Source organism: Gymnoscopelus microlampas, assembly GCF_963454915.1.
Source record: "Gymnoscopelus microlampas genome assembly, chromosome: 16".
Lineage (NCBI taxonomy): Eukaryota > Metazoa > Chordata > Actinopteri > Myctophiformes > Myctophidae > Gymnoscopelus > Gymnoscopelus microlampas.
In genome coordinates, this window is record NC_139953.1 from 36,149,225 (window position 1) to 36,168,010 (window position 18,786).

General features: G+C 41.7%; 2 protein-coding genes across 2 annotated transcripts; both read left to right on the forward strand.

Moving 5' to 3' along the window:
• Positions 1–7,784: 7,784 nt before the first annotated feature.
• Positions 7,785–13,059, forward strand: LOC311062968 (tripartite motif-containing protein 16-like). The gene is made up of 3 exons (XM_084082189.1): positions 7,785–8,779; positions 11,238–11,716; positions 11,810–13,059. The coding sequence occupies exons 1-3, from the start codon at positions 7,930–7,932 to the stop codon at positions 13,019–13,021; spliced, it is 2,541 nt and encodes an 846-aa protein (XP_083938315.1). The 5' UTR covers positions 7,785–7,929; the 3' UTR covers positions 13,022–13,059.
• Positions 13,060–15,793: 2,734 nt separating this feature from the next.
• LOC311062969 (E3 ubiquitin/ISG15 ligase TRIM25-like) lies at positions 15,794–17,479 on the forward strand (the record flags this gene model as incomplete). Its single annotated transcript, XM_084082190.1, has 1 exon — positions 15,794–17,479. The coding sequence occupies one exon, from the start codon at positions 15,794–15,796 to the stop codon at positions 16,859–16,861; it is 1,068 nt and encodes a 355-aa protein (XP_083938316.1). The 3' UTR covers positions 16,862–17,479.
• Positions 17,480–18,786: the final 1,307 nt, after the last annotated feature.

The following is an 18,786-nucleotide window of genomic DNA, read 5'->3' on the forward strand; positions in this document are numbered from 1 at the left end:
CAGAAGGGTTGGATATCTCCTGTTGAGGAGATGTGCCAGACATGTGATGTGTCTGGAGTTGGGGAACAGGCCATGAAGAATGATGTTGAAGGCTTTCTTCATGTAGCTTGCTGAGTCTGTGACAAAAGCCCACACGTCACTGAGGTTGATGTTGTAGCTGTTGAGGCAAGAGATGACTGCCTGTGACACAGTGTTGAAGTTGACTCTCTCAAGGAACACAATATCTGATGTCAGAGATGGCTCGCCAACGGGTTGCAGAAGAATTCCGAGGACACAGCGACCACAGGCATCTGTTGTCTCATCTAATAAAACATAGATGGCCTTTCACTCCACCGCACTCTTGATATCCTCCACATACTGAGGTAACAGCTCTAGCAGGTAGTCTGAGCGGAAGTGGGACAGAGCTGGAAGGGATCCTCCCTGCTTTGCAGCCAGTGTGGGAGCTTTCTCAAGGGGAATATCTGCCTCAACCAGTCTTAGTAAAACTCCAGCACAAACTCCTTCCTCTCAGCAGTAGATGGGGTCTTGGAGAGGCAGGCAGCCAGAGTTTGAGTCCTCGATCGTACTGGAAAACAAAGAAAGGTTCGATAATGTAAAATAAACACAGTATCATTGTACAGAAAATCAAATAATAATGCAAACCTACTGTAAGCTCACATATACAAGCCCCTCACAAATATCTGCCTTTCAGGTGTGTATTGTTGAGTGCTGGTCACAATGAAGCGCCTCTACCTCACTAATAACATAATACAGCTTTATTTTCTTTACAATTATCATACTAAACACATTACTGTCAATGGTAAGAAGTGCAGTAGTGCACACATGAACCAAACTTCTCTGTCTTCATAGTTGATTAAATGTTCTCACTCACAAAAATGTACATTACAGGTTGAGCATAATCATCCTGGCTGCTAGACTAGGTATATGTAACAAAACAAAGCAAACTGAAAACGAGTATTTTTGTAACCATCACTGGTTACAAAAAACATTCTCAATAGTCTTAGACTATTGAGAAGCAGTTGCAGTTGGGGAACAGGCCATGACCAGGGGTCTTCAACAGGGGGTCCGGGATCCCTAGGGGATCCTCAGTGTTACTACAGAGGGGCCCAAATCTTTGCGTTACATTAACCACTTCAACCCTAGCATCCCTATTCTGAGGGGAACATTAGCAGAAAATAGCAGATCTACAAGCTCACAATGCCTCGTGCTGCAAAGTGGTTAACTTAACATGAATCCAACACATTAGTGCTGTCAAACAAGTCTATGAAGCTGTCTATGAAATATATGAAGATGTTTAACGTGCAACACAATTTTATACAATATGCAGTGAGGGGGTCCCTGCTTCATCTCTTAAGAGGTCCTTGGCCTGGAAAACATTGAAGACCCCTGGTCTACTATTCTCCTCTATGGGCTATATTTCTTAAGATAAGCACTAAAGCCGATTTACATAAAATAAAACTATTGTTTCTCTTTATAACGCTGCAGCTGTCGTCCCTCTGCCTTGCCTGGCCAGTGTTGCAAAAAATAAATAAAGTCATTTCATCAACTTACCAGTGAGCGTGGGTCTGAACACCGAGATAATATGAATGGAGCTGGACGGAGCAGCAGAGTGATTGGAAGATTGCTTTGCGGCGATATCAAAGCGTGACGTTACGACCTCACCAAGATGGCGCGTAGCGAGGGGGTGGAGACTCGGCTCCGCCCACTCCCTATCCGTAACTTTGTATAATAATGCATATGAATGATCGATAATTAAAAAACAGGTAATTTTCCGTTTTCCATTCATGTAGATGAAAGGCTAGAATTGAAAATCAAGCCAATTTTCGATTTTTGATTCTGGATTTCACATTGAATAATAGACTGAACGCAAGATACGGGCTTATAAAGTAATACTTGATATCTTGGCAAAAATTGTGTTTAACAAAAAAATAAAGTAAAAAAACGGGTCAATTTCCGTTTTCCATTCATGAGATGAAGCCAATTTCTTATTGTCGATTTTGGGACTTAAGAACGGATATAAACTGAACGGACAATTTCCGATTTTTGATTTTGGGATTTTATTTTGAAAATCAACTGAACGCTACGTACACGGATTCACATATCAATGGCCAAAACGCAAAACCTCCTATCTGAAAAATGTTCATTGTTGGGAAAATGAAAAAGAAAACTACAAAATGTTGTATTTTTTTGCACAATGCTATTTTTTTATGAAACCCATCACATAATACACCGTTTCTGGATGTCTGGACTATATTACATTATTATATGTTAATTACACTGATTTCATATTGCAAATGCAGATAGGAGGTTTTCCCCCACTTTTCCTGGATAATTCTGCAGATAGGAGCTTTTGCATTCAATGTAAAGTGATTGCTTAAAGGTAGGGTAAGTGATTTGCTTTGGTTAAAATACGTGTTAAATAGCTCTATATTGTGATAGTACTCATTGCTATAGAGTGTTTGTTCAGTATTAGGAGTCTCCTTGTCTCTCCAGCTCTTTATTAAACAGAAAATGCATTTTCGTTTCAGTTTCAGTTTCATTTCCATTTTTTTCCAACCAGGACAGAGAACTCAGGATACAGAAATGAAAGTGAAATTGGAAGTGATGACACTAAGAATGAGCAGACACAATTGGAACTGGAACACTATACAAATTAAGCTTAAAAATGGGTACTTTCTCCTGATTGGCTGAGATTTTGACACCTACCGAAAAATGTATTCTCTGTTTATTAAAGAGCTGGAGAGACAGGGAGACATCTGTTACTGAAAAAACACTCTGTAGCAATGATTACTATCAGAATATAGTATTTTAACCTTTTAACTAAATACTTTTTTGTTTAAACCAAAAAATATCACTTACCCTACCTTTAACTACATAATGACAAATAGTACTAGCTGCAAATACATACATTTACAGCTGAAAACAGTTGCATCAGTGGTATGGTCTAGTTTTTTTTTTTTTGAGGTATACGATAATCATTCCCTGCACGAAATGCACGTGGTTGTGGGTATACGCTAGTGCGTTTTCAATGGATGGAATGGTTAGTAGGCTAGACTGTATACGCCTTCTTCCAAAAAAACCTGCACTGTACACAGCGTAACACGGTAGAACACACCACTGAGTTGCATTGAATGCTTTTTTATTTTATTCAAAAACAAAACATAGTTTGCAGGGCAATGCTCACAACAAGAATCTAAAATGAAAGTGCTTACAAATAAAATGTACAAAAAGGACAACAGGAATACAATTAGGTTGACTAGAAAACAACTGGCCCAGGCAACCCTCGACATAATCCCCCCTATACCCTCTACCCCCAACTCCACCACCTGCAATACCCCCCCACTCCCACAACCCCCATTCCCCCTAACCAGCACACTACACCCCCCAAACCCTCATGCCCTCCAACTCCCCTAACTCATACAACTGGATCACCAACCTTGTGTCCAGTGTGGATAGTGGAATAGTATGTAAGATCATTGAATGTCTTAAAGAGCCTATAAGCAAGGAGGAAAGACGGATGCCTTGACCCTAGAATCACCAAAGCCAGGGAGGAGATGAGAGCAGCACACAGGGGCTTTGTCGCTGACCAAAAAGAGAGAGGTCTGAGGGAGGAATATAAGCGGAGGAAGGAGGAGCTATACCAAGTGTATGCAACTCGAAAAACAGGAGCTGACCCAAAAGATCAGGGACATTAAAAAGGTGCATGTTAAACAAAGCATGGCAAGAGCTGGAAGCTCATCAATGAAATTTCTGGCAGAAGCTCTTCTCAGACTTCCAAGATCTGGGGAGAAAGCGCAGAGGAACGAGTTGAAACATGGTACCAGCAGAAGAAGAGGATGATCCGATGCTCTTGTCTTCCATGACCTTCCCATACCAGATCATGGATCATTTACCATGGATGAGTACCAGAGGGCCAAGGCTACTATCAAGTGAGGCAAGAGGAGGATGGAGTGACAGCAGAGGTTCTGATGTATGTGCCCATAGACGAGGTGGTGTTGGATTTCATCAAGCACACACGTCTAGTGAGCTGCCGAAGCTGTGGAGCAAAATGATCATCGATCCAGTACCAAAGTCAGGCGACCTCACCAAGACGGACACCTCCAAGGCATTAACCTGAGCTCACAAGTCGCCAAGGCGGCTAACAGGATGATCCTCAACCGTCTTAGACCCATCTTAGACCCTGTACTGAGAAACTCGCAGAACGGCTTCCGCCCAGAGCGAACAGCAGACGGGCAGATACTGGTGCTGAGGAGGATACTGGAAGGAGTAAGAGATGAATCTTTCAGTGGTGATCACCTTCATGACTTCCAAAAGGCTTTTGGCACCATCCACCCGGGGAAACTGATGAACATTCTCCGAGCCTACGGAGTTCCTGAGAAGATGGTTCAGATGATGGAGACACTCTACTTGAGGCAGTCCAGGCAGTGCCTCAGTCCAGGACTTGAGGCAGTCCTTCAAATAACCTGGGCCTGGACTGCTTCAATGGAGCAGGACCTGAAGGTCCGGGGGGCACTTGACTGGAATGCCTTGCATGGGATGAGGAGAGTGTGGAAATCAGACATGGGAGAAGACCTCAAGAGGTGGCTGTTCATATAGTTACAGTTGAGTCAGTACTGCTGTATGGGGCTGAGACATGGACCATCACAGCACAACAGGAAAGGGCCTTGGATGGAGTCTACACAAGAATGCTATGAATGGCACTAGGAGTCACATGGACGGACCAAATCAGAAATGTGGTCCTCTACGGGAACCTACCATGTGTCACAGACAAAGTCAGAGAGAGAAGGATGAGGCAGGGCACTGCGTCAGGCACCCATACTGTAACTAATGGCAAGCAAACTGACACTATGGGAGCCAACCCAGGGCAAAGCCAGGAAAGACAGGAAGTGCACCACCTACGTAGATGCACTTCGGCGTAACAGCTTAGCCAACAACACTGTAGAGCTCAAAACCCTGATGCTAGATAGGAGAGTGTGGAGGGCAGCTTTTCAGGAGTCCCAAGTTGGTGTTGGCTAGACCACACTCACATCGCAAAGACCCTATTCTATATGATCCGGCCTAACTGACTCATGCCCCCCTCAACATAATCCCCCCCCGTACCCTCTACCCCCAACTCCACCACCTGCAATACTCCCCCACTCCCACAAACCCCACCCCCCCAACTGCCAGCCCACACCTCTCCACCTCCATAACTCAAAACCCCATTCCACTTCAGGAGTCCCGAGTTGGTGTTGGCTAGACCACACTCTCGCATCGCAGAGACCCTATCCTATATGATCTGGCCTAACTTGCCTATGCCCCCCTCAACAAAATCCCCCCCATACCTTCTGCCATCCCACACCTCTCAACCCCCATAACTCAAAACCCCATCCCACCCCATACCCTCGTACCCCCAAATCCCATCCAATCCATTAAACCCCCACTCCCAGAGACCCCGGTCCCCATGCCCCCAACCAACACACCACAACCCCCAAACTCCACCCACCCAAGCCCTCATGCACCCCCCACCCCATAACCCCCCAACCGCCACCCCACACCCCATAACTCCAAACCCCATCCCACCCCCATACCCTCATACCCCCCAACCGACACAACACAATATTCTCACAGGGTTGTTGGCTGCCACGGTGTTCACGTGTGATTTTGATCTGCATTTAATAAAAAATCACAACATGGATGTTCACATCTAAGCACCAATGACAACCTCTAACCACAAGTTCAAAATGTTCAATTCCAAAACCTTCTATCTATACCTAAAAATGACCTCCTATCTACATAGATGCACATAGGAGGTTTTTACCTAGAAACAGTTAGGCTTACAAATTAATAAATAATGTTTTTTTATGCTCATTTTGAGATCAAGACATTCTACAGTACTGTAACAAGTATTACCAATCACATTTTTGATCAACTCACACTCTTGGTGTGATAAAAGTTTCACCACCTGACACTAATCATTAGCAATCAACAAGGCAATGCAATTAACTTGACAGTTACTAACAAATACTTAAATAGTAAGGGTGGAAGACACTTTTTTATTTTGAAAATAATTGATTAGTACAAACTGAAAGACATTTAGATGGTCTACATAACACAGAATTCAAAAGTTTCAGCTCTGTCTGCTGCTCAACTAGTTCTGGTGCAGATAAGAGGTTTTGCGCTTCAACATTTTAGCACTAATTGGCACTGAACAAGATAGGAGTTTTTAGTCAAATGACTTTTCTGACAAAATGAGGGGCGGGACTATCTTGCAGACAGACTGAGCATGTGCAGCATAGCCTATAGTCCTCATCCACAGTGAAATCTGAAAATCATGAAATTTGCACTTAGGAGGTTTTGCGTTTTGGCCATCGATATTCATCATTCAGCTTGTCTGTTGGCCCTACTGGCCTATACTGGATCATTCTAGACAAGTAGGGAGGGGGAAGGGATTGACTGCACTCAGAAACCATTTTATCTTCCCTTTGTGGAAGTAGGAGACTATAATTGTACTGAACAACAGTATCACACCCCTACAGAAAAAAATAAAAAATAAATGCCTCAGAACAGAAGATTATCCTGTACATAGATCATCCTGTTCATATATCCTGTAAATAGATTATAGAAATGGATCGCTTACAGTAAGTCATCTGAACTTTGTATTTGTGCACTAGGCAGGCAATCAGCACCTGCCTGGCCTGCATTGTAGTATTGGAATTGTCATTTAACAAAATATATTAGATATATTACATATTTTATCGTCCCCAAATGCCAGTGTCTGATGTCTCTATTTTTTGTTTAAGGGGGTTCCTTTGATAAATTCAACAATATATGACTCATATAACGGTAAATCTATGTGTTCCAATGAATCATAGTGAACCACTCACACTTTGACCACATTTCTATCAACATGCCCACAACCAGGAAGAACCTCCCATGTCATGTGATTTATCAAGAAGTGCAACTGTACTTGCTCAGTTCTGTGTATCATACAGTCTGCTGTAAAATGGCGCAGCAACTGGACCAGGAACAGTTCTGCTGTTCTATCTGTCTCGATCAGATGAAGGATCCAGTGACTGTTCCCTGTGGACACAACTACTGTATGGGCTGTATTAAAGGCTGCTGGGATCGGGAGGATCAGAAGGGCGTCTACAGCTGTCCACAGTTCAGAGAGACTTTTAACCCAAGGCCTGTTCTGAAGAAAAAACACATGTTGGCTGAAGTGATGGAGAGACTGAAGAAGACAGGACTACAAGATGTTCCTCTAGATCACTGTCATGCTGGACCTGGAGATGTGGTCTGTGATGTTTGCACTGGGAGAAAACTGAAATCATTTGAATCATTTGAGACTTGAGACTTTTTGAGACTTTTTAATGAAATGCCTCAGAACAGATTATCTTGTCATCTGAGCTTTCTATTTCTGCACTAGGCATGCAATCAGCACCTGCCTGCATATTGGAGTATGCACCTGTCATTTAACAACATATATTAGATATATTTTATCGTCCCAAAATGTTGTCTTTAAATCATAGCCTTTGTTTTGAAGGGGGTTCCTTTGATAAATTCAACAAATATCTTCAGGGTAAATATATTTTCTTCCAATGAATCATAGTGAACTACCCACTACCGCTTTAAAGGCATTGCTATCAACACACCCACAACTGTGATGAACCTCCCATGTCATTTGATCTCTGAAGAAGTGAAACTTTATTTAGCTCAGTTCTGCATGTCAGACAGTCTGCTGTAAAAATGGCGCAGCAAGGAGTTCAACAGTTCTGCTGTTCTATCTGTCTGGGTCAGCTGAAGAATCCAGTGACTGTTCCCTGTGGACACAACTACTGTAAGGGTTGTATTAAAGGCTACTGGGATAAGGAGGATTTGAAAAGAGTCTACAGCTGTCCACAATGCAGAGACACTTTTAACCCAAGACCTGCTCTGAAGAAAAACAACATGTTGGTTGAACTTATGGAGACACTGAAGAAGACAGGACTACGAGCTGTTCCTCCTGATCACTGCCATGCTGGACCAGGAGATGTGGTCTGTGATGTTTGCACTGGGAGAAAACTGAAAGCTGTGAAGACTTGCCTTCAGTGTCTGGCCTCTTACTGTGACACTCACCTCCAGCCTCACTATCAGTCTCCTGCCTTTAAGAAACACAAGCTGGTCAAAGCCACCAGCAAGCTTCAGGAGAACATCTGCTCTCGTCATGATGAGCTGAGGAACATTTTCTGTCGTACTGATCAGCAGTGTATCTGTTATCTGTGCTCCTTGGAAAAACACAAAGGTCATGACATGATATCAGCTGCATCAGAACGGATTGAGAGACAGAAAGAGCTCAGTAAAAGACAGCAGAACATTCAGCTGAAAATCCAGGAGAGAGAGAAAGACATGAAGGTGCTTCAGCAGAAGGTGGAGTCGATCAATCACTCTGCTGATAGACAAGTAGAGGTCTGTGACGCCGTCTGTACTGGAGCTGTGAGGCTCATCACTTGCATTAAGAGAAAACAAAGGGAGCGGATTAGAGACCAGCAGAAACGTGATCTGAGTGAGGCTGAAAAACCGAGGAAGCGTGTGGAGCAGCAGATTACTGAACTGAGGAGGAGACATATTGAGCTGGAGCAGCTCTCACACACAGAGGATCACATCCATTTTCTACGCACTTACACCTCCCTGACAAGGATCGGTGCATCAACACTTCAATTCAATCCAATGGAGCTTTATTACATTGAGAAAACCATAAAAGAATACGTTTACATTGCCAAAGCAATGTCAGCAGCAATGTCCTTCCTCTACTCCCTACTTTGAAGATGTGGCTGTGTCAAAGGTGAGAGATACACTAGAAGACAATCATATCAGAGACACTAAATAGAGTAGATGTTTTACTGTCAACATCGCCAGAGCCAAAAACCAGAGCTGAGTTCTTTCAGTATTCCTGTTCAATCACACTGGATCCAAACACAGCAGAACAACGCCTGTCTCTGTCTAAAGAGAAGAGAAAAGTAACACTAAGGAACGGACAGCAATCATTATCCTCATCACCCAGAGAGATTCATTGAATGGTTTCAGGTTCCGAATAGAGACGGTCCATAGGGCTGACACTATGTTCATATAGCATTCTCATATAATAGCCGATATAGTCAAACAGGAACCTGTGATGAATGTGGATTTGGATTAAATGACAAATCTTGGTCTTTCAAGTGTTCTAAAGAAGGTTTTTCAGACACAGAAATCCCAGGTCCTGTGTCATCCAGAGTAGGAGTGTACCTGGATCAATGGACCACAGTGCAGTTACTATGTCCTTCTATAGCATCTCTGACACCATGTGGAGGAGTCACATTCAACCAGAGCCTCTGTCCTGGATTTTGGCTCTGATCACTTACTGAAGGTTCTGCTGAGTTGTGTAATTGGTAATAGATCAGATATAGTGCTCCTCCCTCTTGCAAACTGACAAGGTTTCCTTGTTTAGAAATATATACATATCCTACAGTAGTATATATTTGTTGTTGTTGGAGGTTATTTTATTGTTTTGAAAATGTTCCTAGTATGTGATGCCCATTAAGTGTCATCACATTAGTTATAGAATTATTTTGTTTGTCATTGTGTTTTGAGAGTATTTGTATTTTTCCTTTTTAAGACACTTTTCGTCTTTGTATTCTGGTTTCATCCCAAAACAATAACACCTTTGGTCAATAGGTGGCAGTGCAAGACCATGGTTCACACTAGCTCTGGTCCATAGTAACCTCGCTTCACCAGGCGGACCAGAGCTAGGTTCACACCAGGTTCACCTTCTGGGACTGTAGTCTAGAGCGGTGGTTCTCATCCTTTTCAGGCCACGACCCCCCAAAATAATCATATTTGACCTGGGTGGGGACCCCCCAAAATAATCATATTTGACCTGGAGACCCTCCAAAATAATTATATTTCAACTATTTCAACTGCATGCGCTGCTGGCCTTCTGCCATCAGGTGCCATAGCCTGTAAACTTGTAACCTATACTGTATTTAGAGCTCAATTATTACTCAATTATTATTCAAGACAACTTGTAGTACAAACATTGTAAAATTAGAGATTGAGGAATCAATAAATAGTGTTTCTCATCTTTTTGTCATATCTGTGTGATTTTGTCATTCTGTCCGGATGCTGTAACTTTAATTGTTCTCTTTTTCATGAAGTCATGCATTTGCATTTATGAAGAAACAATTGAGCTTTGGGCTTTATGCCTTCTTATAATTAAACTGAGCATTAAAAATCATCAATTGGCAATTTGATTAATTATGTCAAATAATGTTCACTTAAGTTGTTTTAATCAACAACACAAGTCTAACATGATGTTTTGTTCTATGAACAAAACTGCTTCATAACATCATAATAAATGTTAGTGTAACTCATACTGTAATATTGTTATTCAATCATCTCACTACACTGTGGCACAATATATTCACCTGTATGTAAGTTCTCTCTCCACGGTGAGTTTTAATTCTTGGTCTGTCTGTCGGTTTGTGCACTCAGTTATTTCATTATTTAATTAATTATACATGTGCCTATACTAATAGTAACTGTAAGAAATCATTTATTAAACTTCATTTTACAAGAATGGCAGAGAAAATCATATAATAGCGTTCAACAATCCACATATTCATCATTCAGCTTGTCTGTTGGCCCTATACTGGCCTATACTGGATCATTCTAGACAAGTAAAGGGATTGACTGCACTCTGCATTCCCTCAGAAACCATTTTATCTTCCCTTTGTGAAAGTAGGAGACTATAATTGTACTGAACAACAGTATCACACCCCTACAGAAAAAAAATTAAATAAATGCCTCAGAACAGAAGATTATCCTGTACATAGATTATCCTTTTCATAGATCCTGTAAATAGATTATAGAAATGGATCGCTTACAGTAAGTCATCTGGAACTTTGTATTTGTGCACTAGGCAGGCAATCAGCACCTGCCTGGCCTGCATTGTAGTATTGGAATTGTCATTTAACAAAATATATTATATGTATTACATATTTTATCGTCCCCAAATGCCAGTGTCTGATGTCTCTATTTTTTGTTTAAGGGGGTTCCTTTGATAAATTCAACAAATATATGACTCATATAACGGTAAATCTATGTCTTCCAATGAATCATAGTGAACCACTCACACTTTGACCACATTTCTATCAACATGCCCACAACCAGGAAGAACCTCCCATGTCATGTGATTTATCAAGAACTGCAACTGTACTTGCTCAGTTCTGTGTATCATACAGTCTGCAGTAAAATGGCGCAGCAACTGGACCAGGAACAGTTCAGCTGTGCTATCTGTCTGGATCAGCTGAAGGATCCAGTGACTGTTCCCTGTGGACACAACTACTGTATGGGCTGTATTAAAGGCTGCTGGGATCGGGAGGATCAGAAGGGCGTCTACAGCTGTCCACAGTGCAGAGAGACTTTTAACCCAAGGCCTGTTCTGAAGAAAAACCACATGTTGGCTGAAGTGATGGAGAGACTGAAGAAGACAGGACTACAAGCTGTTCCTCCTGATCACTGCCATGCTGGACCTGGAGATGTGGTCTGTGATGTTTGCACTGGGAGAAAACTGAAAGCTGTGAAGACTTGTCTTCAGTGTCTGGCCTCTTACTGTGACACTCACCTCCAGCCTCACTATCAGTCTCCTGTCTTTAAGAAACACAAACTGGTCAAAGCCTCCAGCAAGCTTCAGGAGAACATCTGCTCTCGTCACGACGAGGTGAGGAAGATTTTCGGTCGTACCTTTAAGAAACACAAGCTGGTCAAAGCCACCAGCAAGCTTCAGGAGAACATCTGCTCTCGTCACGATGAGGTGAGGAAGATTTTCTGTTGTACTGATCAGCAGTGTATCTGTTATCTGTGCTCCATGGAAGAACACAAAGGTCACGATATGATCTCAGTTGTAGCGGAACGGACTGAGAGAAATAAAGAGCTCAGTTTAGATCAGCAGATAATCCAAGAGAGAATCCAGCTGGGAGAGATGAACATAAAGGTGCTTTACCAGGAAGTGGAGTCTATCAATCACTCTGCTGACAGAGCAGTGGACAACAGTGACACCATCCTTACTGAGCTCATCACTTCCATTAAGAGTAAACGGTCTACGTTGAGGGAGCTGATCAGAGACCAGCAGAAACGAAAAGTGAGAGAGGCTGAAGAAATGAGGAAGTGTGTGGAGCAGGATATTACTGAATGGAGGAGGAGACATGCTGAGCTGGAGCAGCTCTCACACACAGAGGATGACATCCATTTTCTACACAGTTACACCTCCCTGCCAAGGATTGGTGAATTCATAGACCCAGTCAAAAGAGTGAGTCCTCTGCGTCCTCTGTGCTACTTTGAAGATGTGACTGTGACTGTGTCAAAGGTGAGAGGTAAACTAGAACACATTCTTAAAGAGGAAGAGACAATCATATCAGAGACACTAAATAGAGTAGATGTTTTACTCTTTTTGTCACCAGAGCCAAAAACTAGAGCTGGGTTCTTACAGTATTCATCTCCAATCACACTGGATCCAAACACAGCAGAACAACACCTGTATCTGTCTAAAGGGAATAGAAAAGTAACATTATTGAACAAACAGCTATCATACCCTCATCACCCAGAGAGATTCATTGAAAGGTTTCAGGTTCTGAGTAGAAACGGTCTGACTGGACGCTGTTACTGGGAGGTGAAGTGGAGTGGACAATATGTTAATATTGCAGTCTCATATAAAGATATCAGCCGAACAGGAACCCGTGATAAGTGTGGATTTGGATTAAATGACAAATCTTGGTCTTTCGAGTGTTCTAAAGAAGGAGGTTGTGTTTTCAGACGCCGAGGCATTAAAACTCAAATACCAGGTCCCGTGTCATCCAGAGTAGGAGTGTATCTGGATTACAGTGCAGGTACTCTGTCCTTCTACAGCATCTCTGACACCATGACTCTCCTCCATAAAGTTCAGACCACATTCACCCAGACCCTCTATCCTGGATTTTGGCTCCGATCACTTACTCAAGGAGGTTCTGCTGAGTTGTGTAATCTGTAATTGATCAGATATAGTGCTCCTTCCTCATGACAACAGAGAAAAAAAAGATTTTGTTTCCATGTCAACGTTCACCAAACAAACACCAAAAGGTCAGCATTAACAACTTCTAAAACAAACAAACAAACAAACAAACAAGTCAAACTGGCCAACTGACAAGAAGGTGTTTCCTTGTTTAGAAATACAGTATATATTTTGTTGAACATCTGGAAATGTATTAGAACGTAATTTATGTTGAACAGCTCACTTTAGGATATAGGCTTTAAATTATTCTATCACTTGATTTGCCTAAAGAAAGAATATGATATTGACTGGTTGAAATTACTGCTGAGGTGCACTCGAAGGCTTGCAGCAGGCAAAGGCCTGCATTTCCTTTTAAGTGCATTTCCTGTATGTGAGCTACACTTGCTGCGTACGTGACATACAGCCTGCATCTATGGCTGATCAGTGAGGTCATAGAGTACCAGATTAGTACAAGATTTGAAAGTGAGTTCAGTGGCCAGTAAGTTTAGGGGGCCCCTCTGCTCCCTGCCTTTCTTATAACTGTGATATCCTCAGATCCATAGTTTGTCTTAAGTCGGGGACTGGATTTATGGGAGGGGATTAAGGGGCTTACGGATGGTGACCAGACTTAGACAAAAAAATTGCCGTAAATTCCCTGAAGGCCACGGGCCTGCTAAACACAGTCGAATTTGCTCTGACATCACCATGGCGGAGAACAGGTTGTTCTTCCGTCGCCACAAGTAAATATACAGTTTTTACGCTTCTGTGTGTTGCTTGTTCAAAGGGTCCCTGAGAGCCAGGGACCTCCTATCTGGAAGTACGACGCTCCAGTCGTGGGCTGGGCGGTCAACAATTTCTTGCTGGAAGTTATTTTATCATTAGTTTTAAAAATGTGAGATTAAGGAATCAATGAATAGTGTTTTCATTCTGTTTTGTTGATGGAGAAGATATGTTTTTCATCTTTTTGTCATATCTTTGTCATTTTGTCATCCTGTCTGGATGCTGTAACTGTTATTGTTCTTTCTTTTTCATGAAGTCATTGCATATGAGAAAAAAATAAAGAAGAAAATGGAGCTTTGGGCTTTATGCCATCTTATAATTATCCTGAGCATTAAAAATCATCAATTGTCAATTTGATTCATTATTTCACATAACATTCACTTACGTTTTTTTGCTTTTTATCACAACGTAAGTCTAACATGATGTTTTGTTCTATGAACAAAACTGCTTCATTAGAACAAAATGTTAGTGTAATTCATACCGTATTATGTTATTCAATCATCTTACCACACTGTGGCACTATACTGTATAATCATCAACCTGTAAGTTCTCTCTCCAGTGAGTTTTATCTCTTGGTCTGTGGGTCGGTTTACGCTCTGTTATTTCATTATGTATTTAATTAATTATAAATATGCCTACAATAAAGTACAAATTCATTCATTGAACTTCATTTTGTTGGAAATTCTATGGAAATTATTGTACCAGAGTCAGGTAGTTCATTATTGTACTAAGTAATTATGGACAGAAGGGGGTGTTGCTGACATTACACCTCAGTTATTGCAGTAAACCCTGGTTCATTTAGGAATGGGTTTGTGACCAATGCACGCCGGTCCTCCCTTAAGCCATTATAATTTAATGTAGGATTACATGTGGTTATATTGCAAATATCCTTACACCTGACCCAGCAAGCCAAATGACCTCATTAGAATGTAAAGAAGTCCACCCCCATCGCTGCTCCGGCTCATGGGATATCTGCTGCCTCAAAAGCCAAAGGGAAGGGAATTACCCATGTCCATGTGGTGGTGAAAGGCCTTGGACCAGGACGGTTGGCTGCCATCAAAGGTTTGACCATGGGAGGTCTGGAGGTGGTGTCCATCACAGACAACACCCCTGTACCCCACAACGGGTGTCACTCACGGAAAGCCAGAAGGATGTGACCAGTCAAATACCATCTCAGACCAAACCATGGAAGAAATAAATAAATATGTCAATTCTCACCTTGGTTGCACAAAATAATAATACAGTAATAATAATAATACGTGTACAGCCATTTAGATATCCTCTATGTTCAGTGGTTCTCAAACTTTTTCATATCAGAGACCCCTAAAATTAATATGTATTTGGCCGCAGACCCCCATCAGAAAATACTTTGTGCCAGAGACAACCATACAAGATTTGTGTTGTTAAAAAGTTCAAAAATATTCAAAATGTGTAAAAAAAAAAAATCAAGATTATTCTACAACGCTTCACACCGTGACATGTGAACTTGTAGATCAGCTATTTTCAAATAGCTTATGTATGTAGGTTTAAAATGGTTCAACTGATTTTGTTCAATGTTAATAATAATAATTTTGCTAGGAGATTTCAGTAGCAACTTATTTTTGTTGAAATAAGGTGATATTCTGAGTCCGATCTGACCAGTTATGATATTAGTTTAGTTTAGTTTAGTTTATATTTCTGCTAGTTTAATCAAATATGCAATTTGTTTCATTAACTATGCACAATACAAAAATATCCCAAACAGAAATGGATTCTACGTCAGAAATGGCCTGGGGATCAACTGAGAAAAGAATGATACACCCGTTCATCAGATTGTTACAGCTTTTGCCATGTCTGCATAATGAATCACAGTGAACTACATACTACCTCTTTAAACACCCTCCTTTTGATGCACTCTCAACCAGGAATAACCTCCCCATGTTATGTGATCTCTGAAGATATTAATATGAACTTGGCTCAGTTCTGTTATGTTTGTCAGACAGTCGCAGTAAAATGGCGCAGCAAGGAGTTCAACTGGACCAGGAACAGTTCTGCTGTTCTATCTGTCTGGATTTACTGAATGATCCAGTGACTGTTCCCTGTGGACACAACTACTGTAAGGGCTGTATTAAAGGCTGCTGGGATGTGGAGGATCTGAGGGGAGTCTACAGCTGTCCACAGTGCAGAGACACTTTTAACCCAAGGCCTGTTCTGAAGAAAAACATCATGTTGTCTGAAGTGATGGAGACACTGAAGAAGACAGGACTACAAGATGTTCCTCTAGATCACTGTCATGCTGGACCTGGAGATGTGGTCTGTGATGTTTGCAGTGGGAGAAAACTGAAAGCTGTGAAGACTTGCCTTCAGTGTCTGGCCTCTTACTGTGACACTCACCTCCAGCCTCACTATCAATCTCCTGCCTTTAAGAAACACAAGCTGGTCAAAGCCACCAGCAAGCTTCAGGAGAACATCTGCTCTCGTCATGATGAGCTGAGGAACATTTTCTGTCTTACTGATCAGCAGTGTATCTGTTATCTGTGCTCCTTGGAAAAACACAAAGGTCATGACATGATCTCAGCTGTAGCAGAACGCACTGAGAGACAGAAAGAGCTCAGTAAAAGACAGCAGAGCATCCAGCTGAGAATCCAGGACAGAGAGAAAGACATGAAGGTGCTTCAGCAGGAGGTGGAGTCGATCAATCACTCTGCTGACAGAGAAGTAGAGGACTGTGATGCCATCTGTGCTGAAGCTGTGAGGCTCATCACTTGCATTAAGAGAAAACAAAGGGAGCGGATTAGAGACCAGCAGAAACGTGATCTGAGTGAGGCTGAAGAACCGAGGAAGCGTGTGGAGCAGCAGATTACTGAACTGAGGAGGAGACATGCTGAGCTGGAGCAGCTCTCACACACAGAGGATCACATCCATTTTCTACGCAGTTACACCTCCATGACAAGGATTGGTGCATCAACACTTCAATTCAATCCAATGGAGCTTTATTACATTGAGAAAACAATAAAAGAATATGTTTACATTGCCAGAGCAATGTCAGCAGCAATGTCCTTCCTCTACTCCCTACTTTGAAGATGTGACTATAGAATAAACTTGAAGACAGATAAAGAGATAAACTAGAAGACATTCTTAAAGAGGAAGACACTAAATAGAGTAGATGTTTTACTGTCAACATCGCCAGAGACGAAAACCAGAGCTGAGTTCTTTCAGTATTCATGTTCAATCACACTGGATCCAAACACAGCAGAACAACGCCTGTCTCTGTCTAACTGGTCTAAAGGGAACAGAAAAGTAACACTAAGGAACGGACAGCAATCATTATCCTCATCACCCAGAGAGATTCATTGAAGGGTTTCAGGTTCTGAGTAGAGACAGTCTGACTATGCTGTTGACATAGTTGACATAGGTCTGACACTATGTTAATATAGGATTCTCATATAAAGATCAGCCGAACAGGAACCTGTGATGTGGATTTGGATTAAATGACAAATCTTGGTCTTTCAAGTGTTCTAAAGAAGGTCCTGTGTCATCCAGAGTAGGAGCGTACCTGGATCAGTGGATAACAGTGCAGTTACTCTGTCCTTCTATAGCATTTCTGACACCATGACTCTCCTCCACAAGCCTCTATCCTGGATTTTGGTTCTGATCACTTTCTGAAGGCTCTGCTGAGTTGTGTAATTTGTAATAGATCAGATAGTGCTCCTCCCGCTTGACAACTGACAAGAAGGTGTTTTCCTTGTTTAGAAATATATATTATATCCTACAGTAGTATATATTTCTTGTTGGAGGTTATTTTATTATTATTTTTGAAAATGTTCCTAGTATATGTGATGCCCATTAAGTGTCATCACATTAGTTATAGAATTATTTTGTTTGTCATTGTGTTTTGAGAGTATTTTGTATTTTTCCTTTTTAAGACACTTTTCGTCTTTGTATTCTGGTTTCATCCCAAAACAATAACACCTTTGGTCAATAGGTGGCAGTGCAAGAGCATGGTTCACACTAGCTCTGGTCCATAGTAACCTGGCTTCACCAGGCTTTCCACCAAGGACCAGAGCTAGGTTCACACCAGGTTCACCTTCTGGGACTGCAGTCTAGAGCAGTGGTTCTCAACCTTTTCAGGCCGCGACCCCCCAAATTAATCATATTTGACCTGGGGACCCCCCAAAATAATCATATTTGACCTGGAGACACCCCAAAATAATCATATTTGACCTGGGGACCCCCCAAAATAATCATATTTGACCTGGAGACACCCCAAATAATTATATTTCAACTATTTCAACTGGGGACCCCCCCCCACAATTAGTATGCTGTACGGTGCCTTGTTGATTGATCTTTTTCTTAATACAATGTCAACCTTTTACTTTGAGAACCGGCCTGTGTCTGTCTTTGATTTCATCTCATCCTTTTTACACTGGGTTTTCAGCTGTTTAACAACAAATAGTTTTCATTAACATAGAGCAGGATTTACGACCCTTATCAGCTCTTTTATCTACTTTATCAGTCGTACTTCGAAACATCGATATTTCATCACAGTTTGTTCTTAAAAGTCATTACATTGTCACTTAACTGTCACCTGGGGACCCCCCCCCCCCCCCCCCCCACAAAATAATGTGGGGACCCCACAGGTTGAGAACCTGGTCTATACTGCATGCTCTGCTGGCCTTCTGCCATCAGGTGCCATAGCCTGTAAACTTGTAACCTATACTGTATTTAGAGCTCAATTATTACTCAATTATTATTCAAGACAACTTGTACAAACATTGTAAAATTAGAGATTGAGGAATCAATAAATAGTGTTTCTCATCTTTTTTCTGTGTCATTTTGTCATTCTGTCCGGATGCTGTAACTTTAATTGTTCTCTTTTCCATGAAGTCATGCATTTGCATTTATGAAGAAAGAATGGGGCTTTGGGCTTTATGCCATCTTATACTGTAATTATCCTGAGCATTAAAAATCAATTGGCAATTTGATTCATTATGTCAAATAACGTT

What these genes read in the sequence shown, in the direction of transcription:
- LOC311062968 (XM_084082189.1), top strand. Translation starts at nt 7,930, where the DNA reads ATGTTGGTTGAACTTATGGAGACACTGAAGAAGACAGGACTACGAGCT. An exon ending in GTCCTTCCTCTACTCCCTAC is followed by an intron (nt 8,780 to 11,237) that starts TTTGAAGATGTG and finishes TGTATCATACAG; the next exon opens with TCTGCAGTAAAATGGCGCAG. An exon ending in TCTGCTCTCGTCACGACGAG is followed by an intron (nt 11,717 to 11,809) that starts GTGAGGAAGATT and finishes CGTCACGATGAG; the next exon opens with GTGAGGAAGATTTTCTGTTG.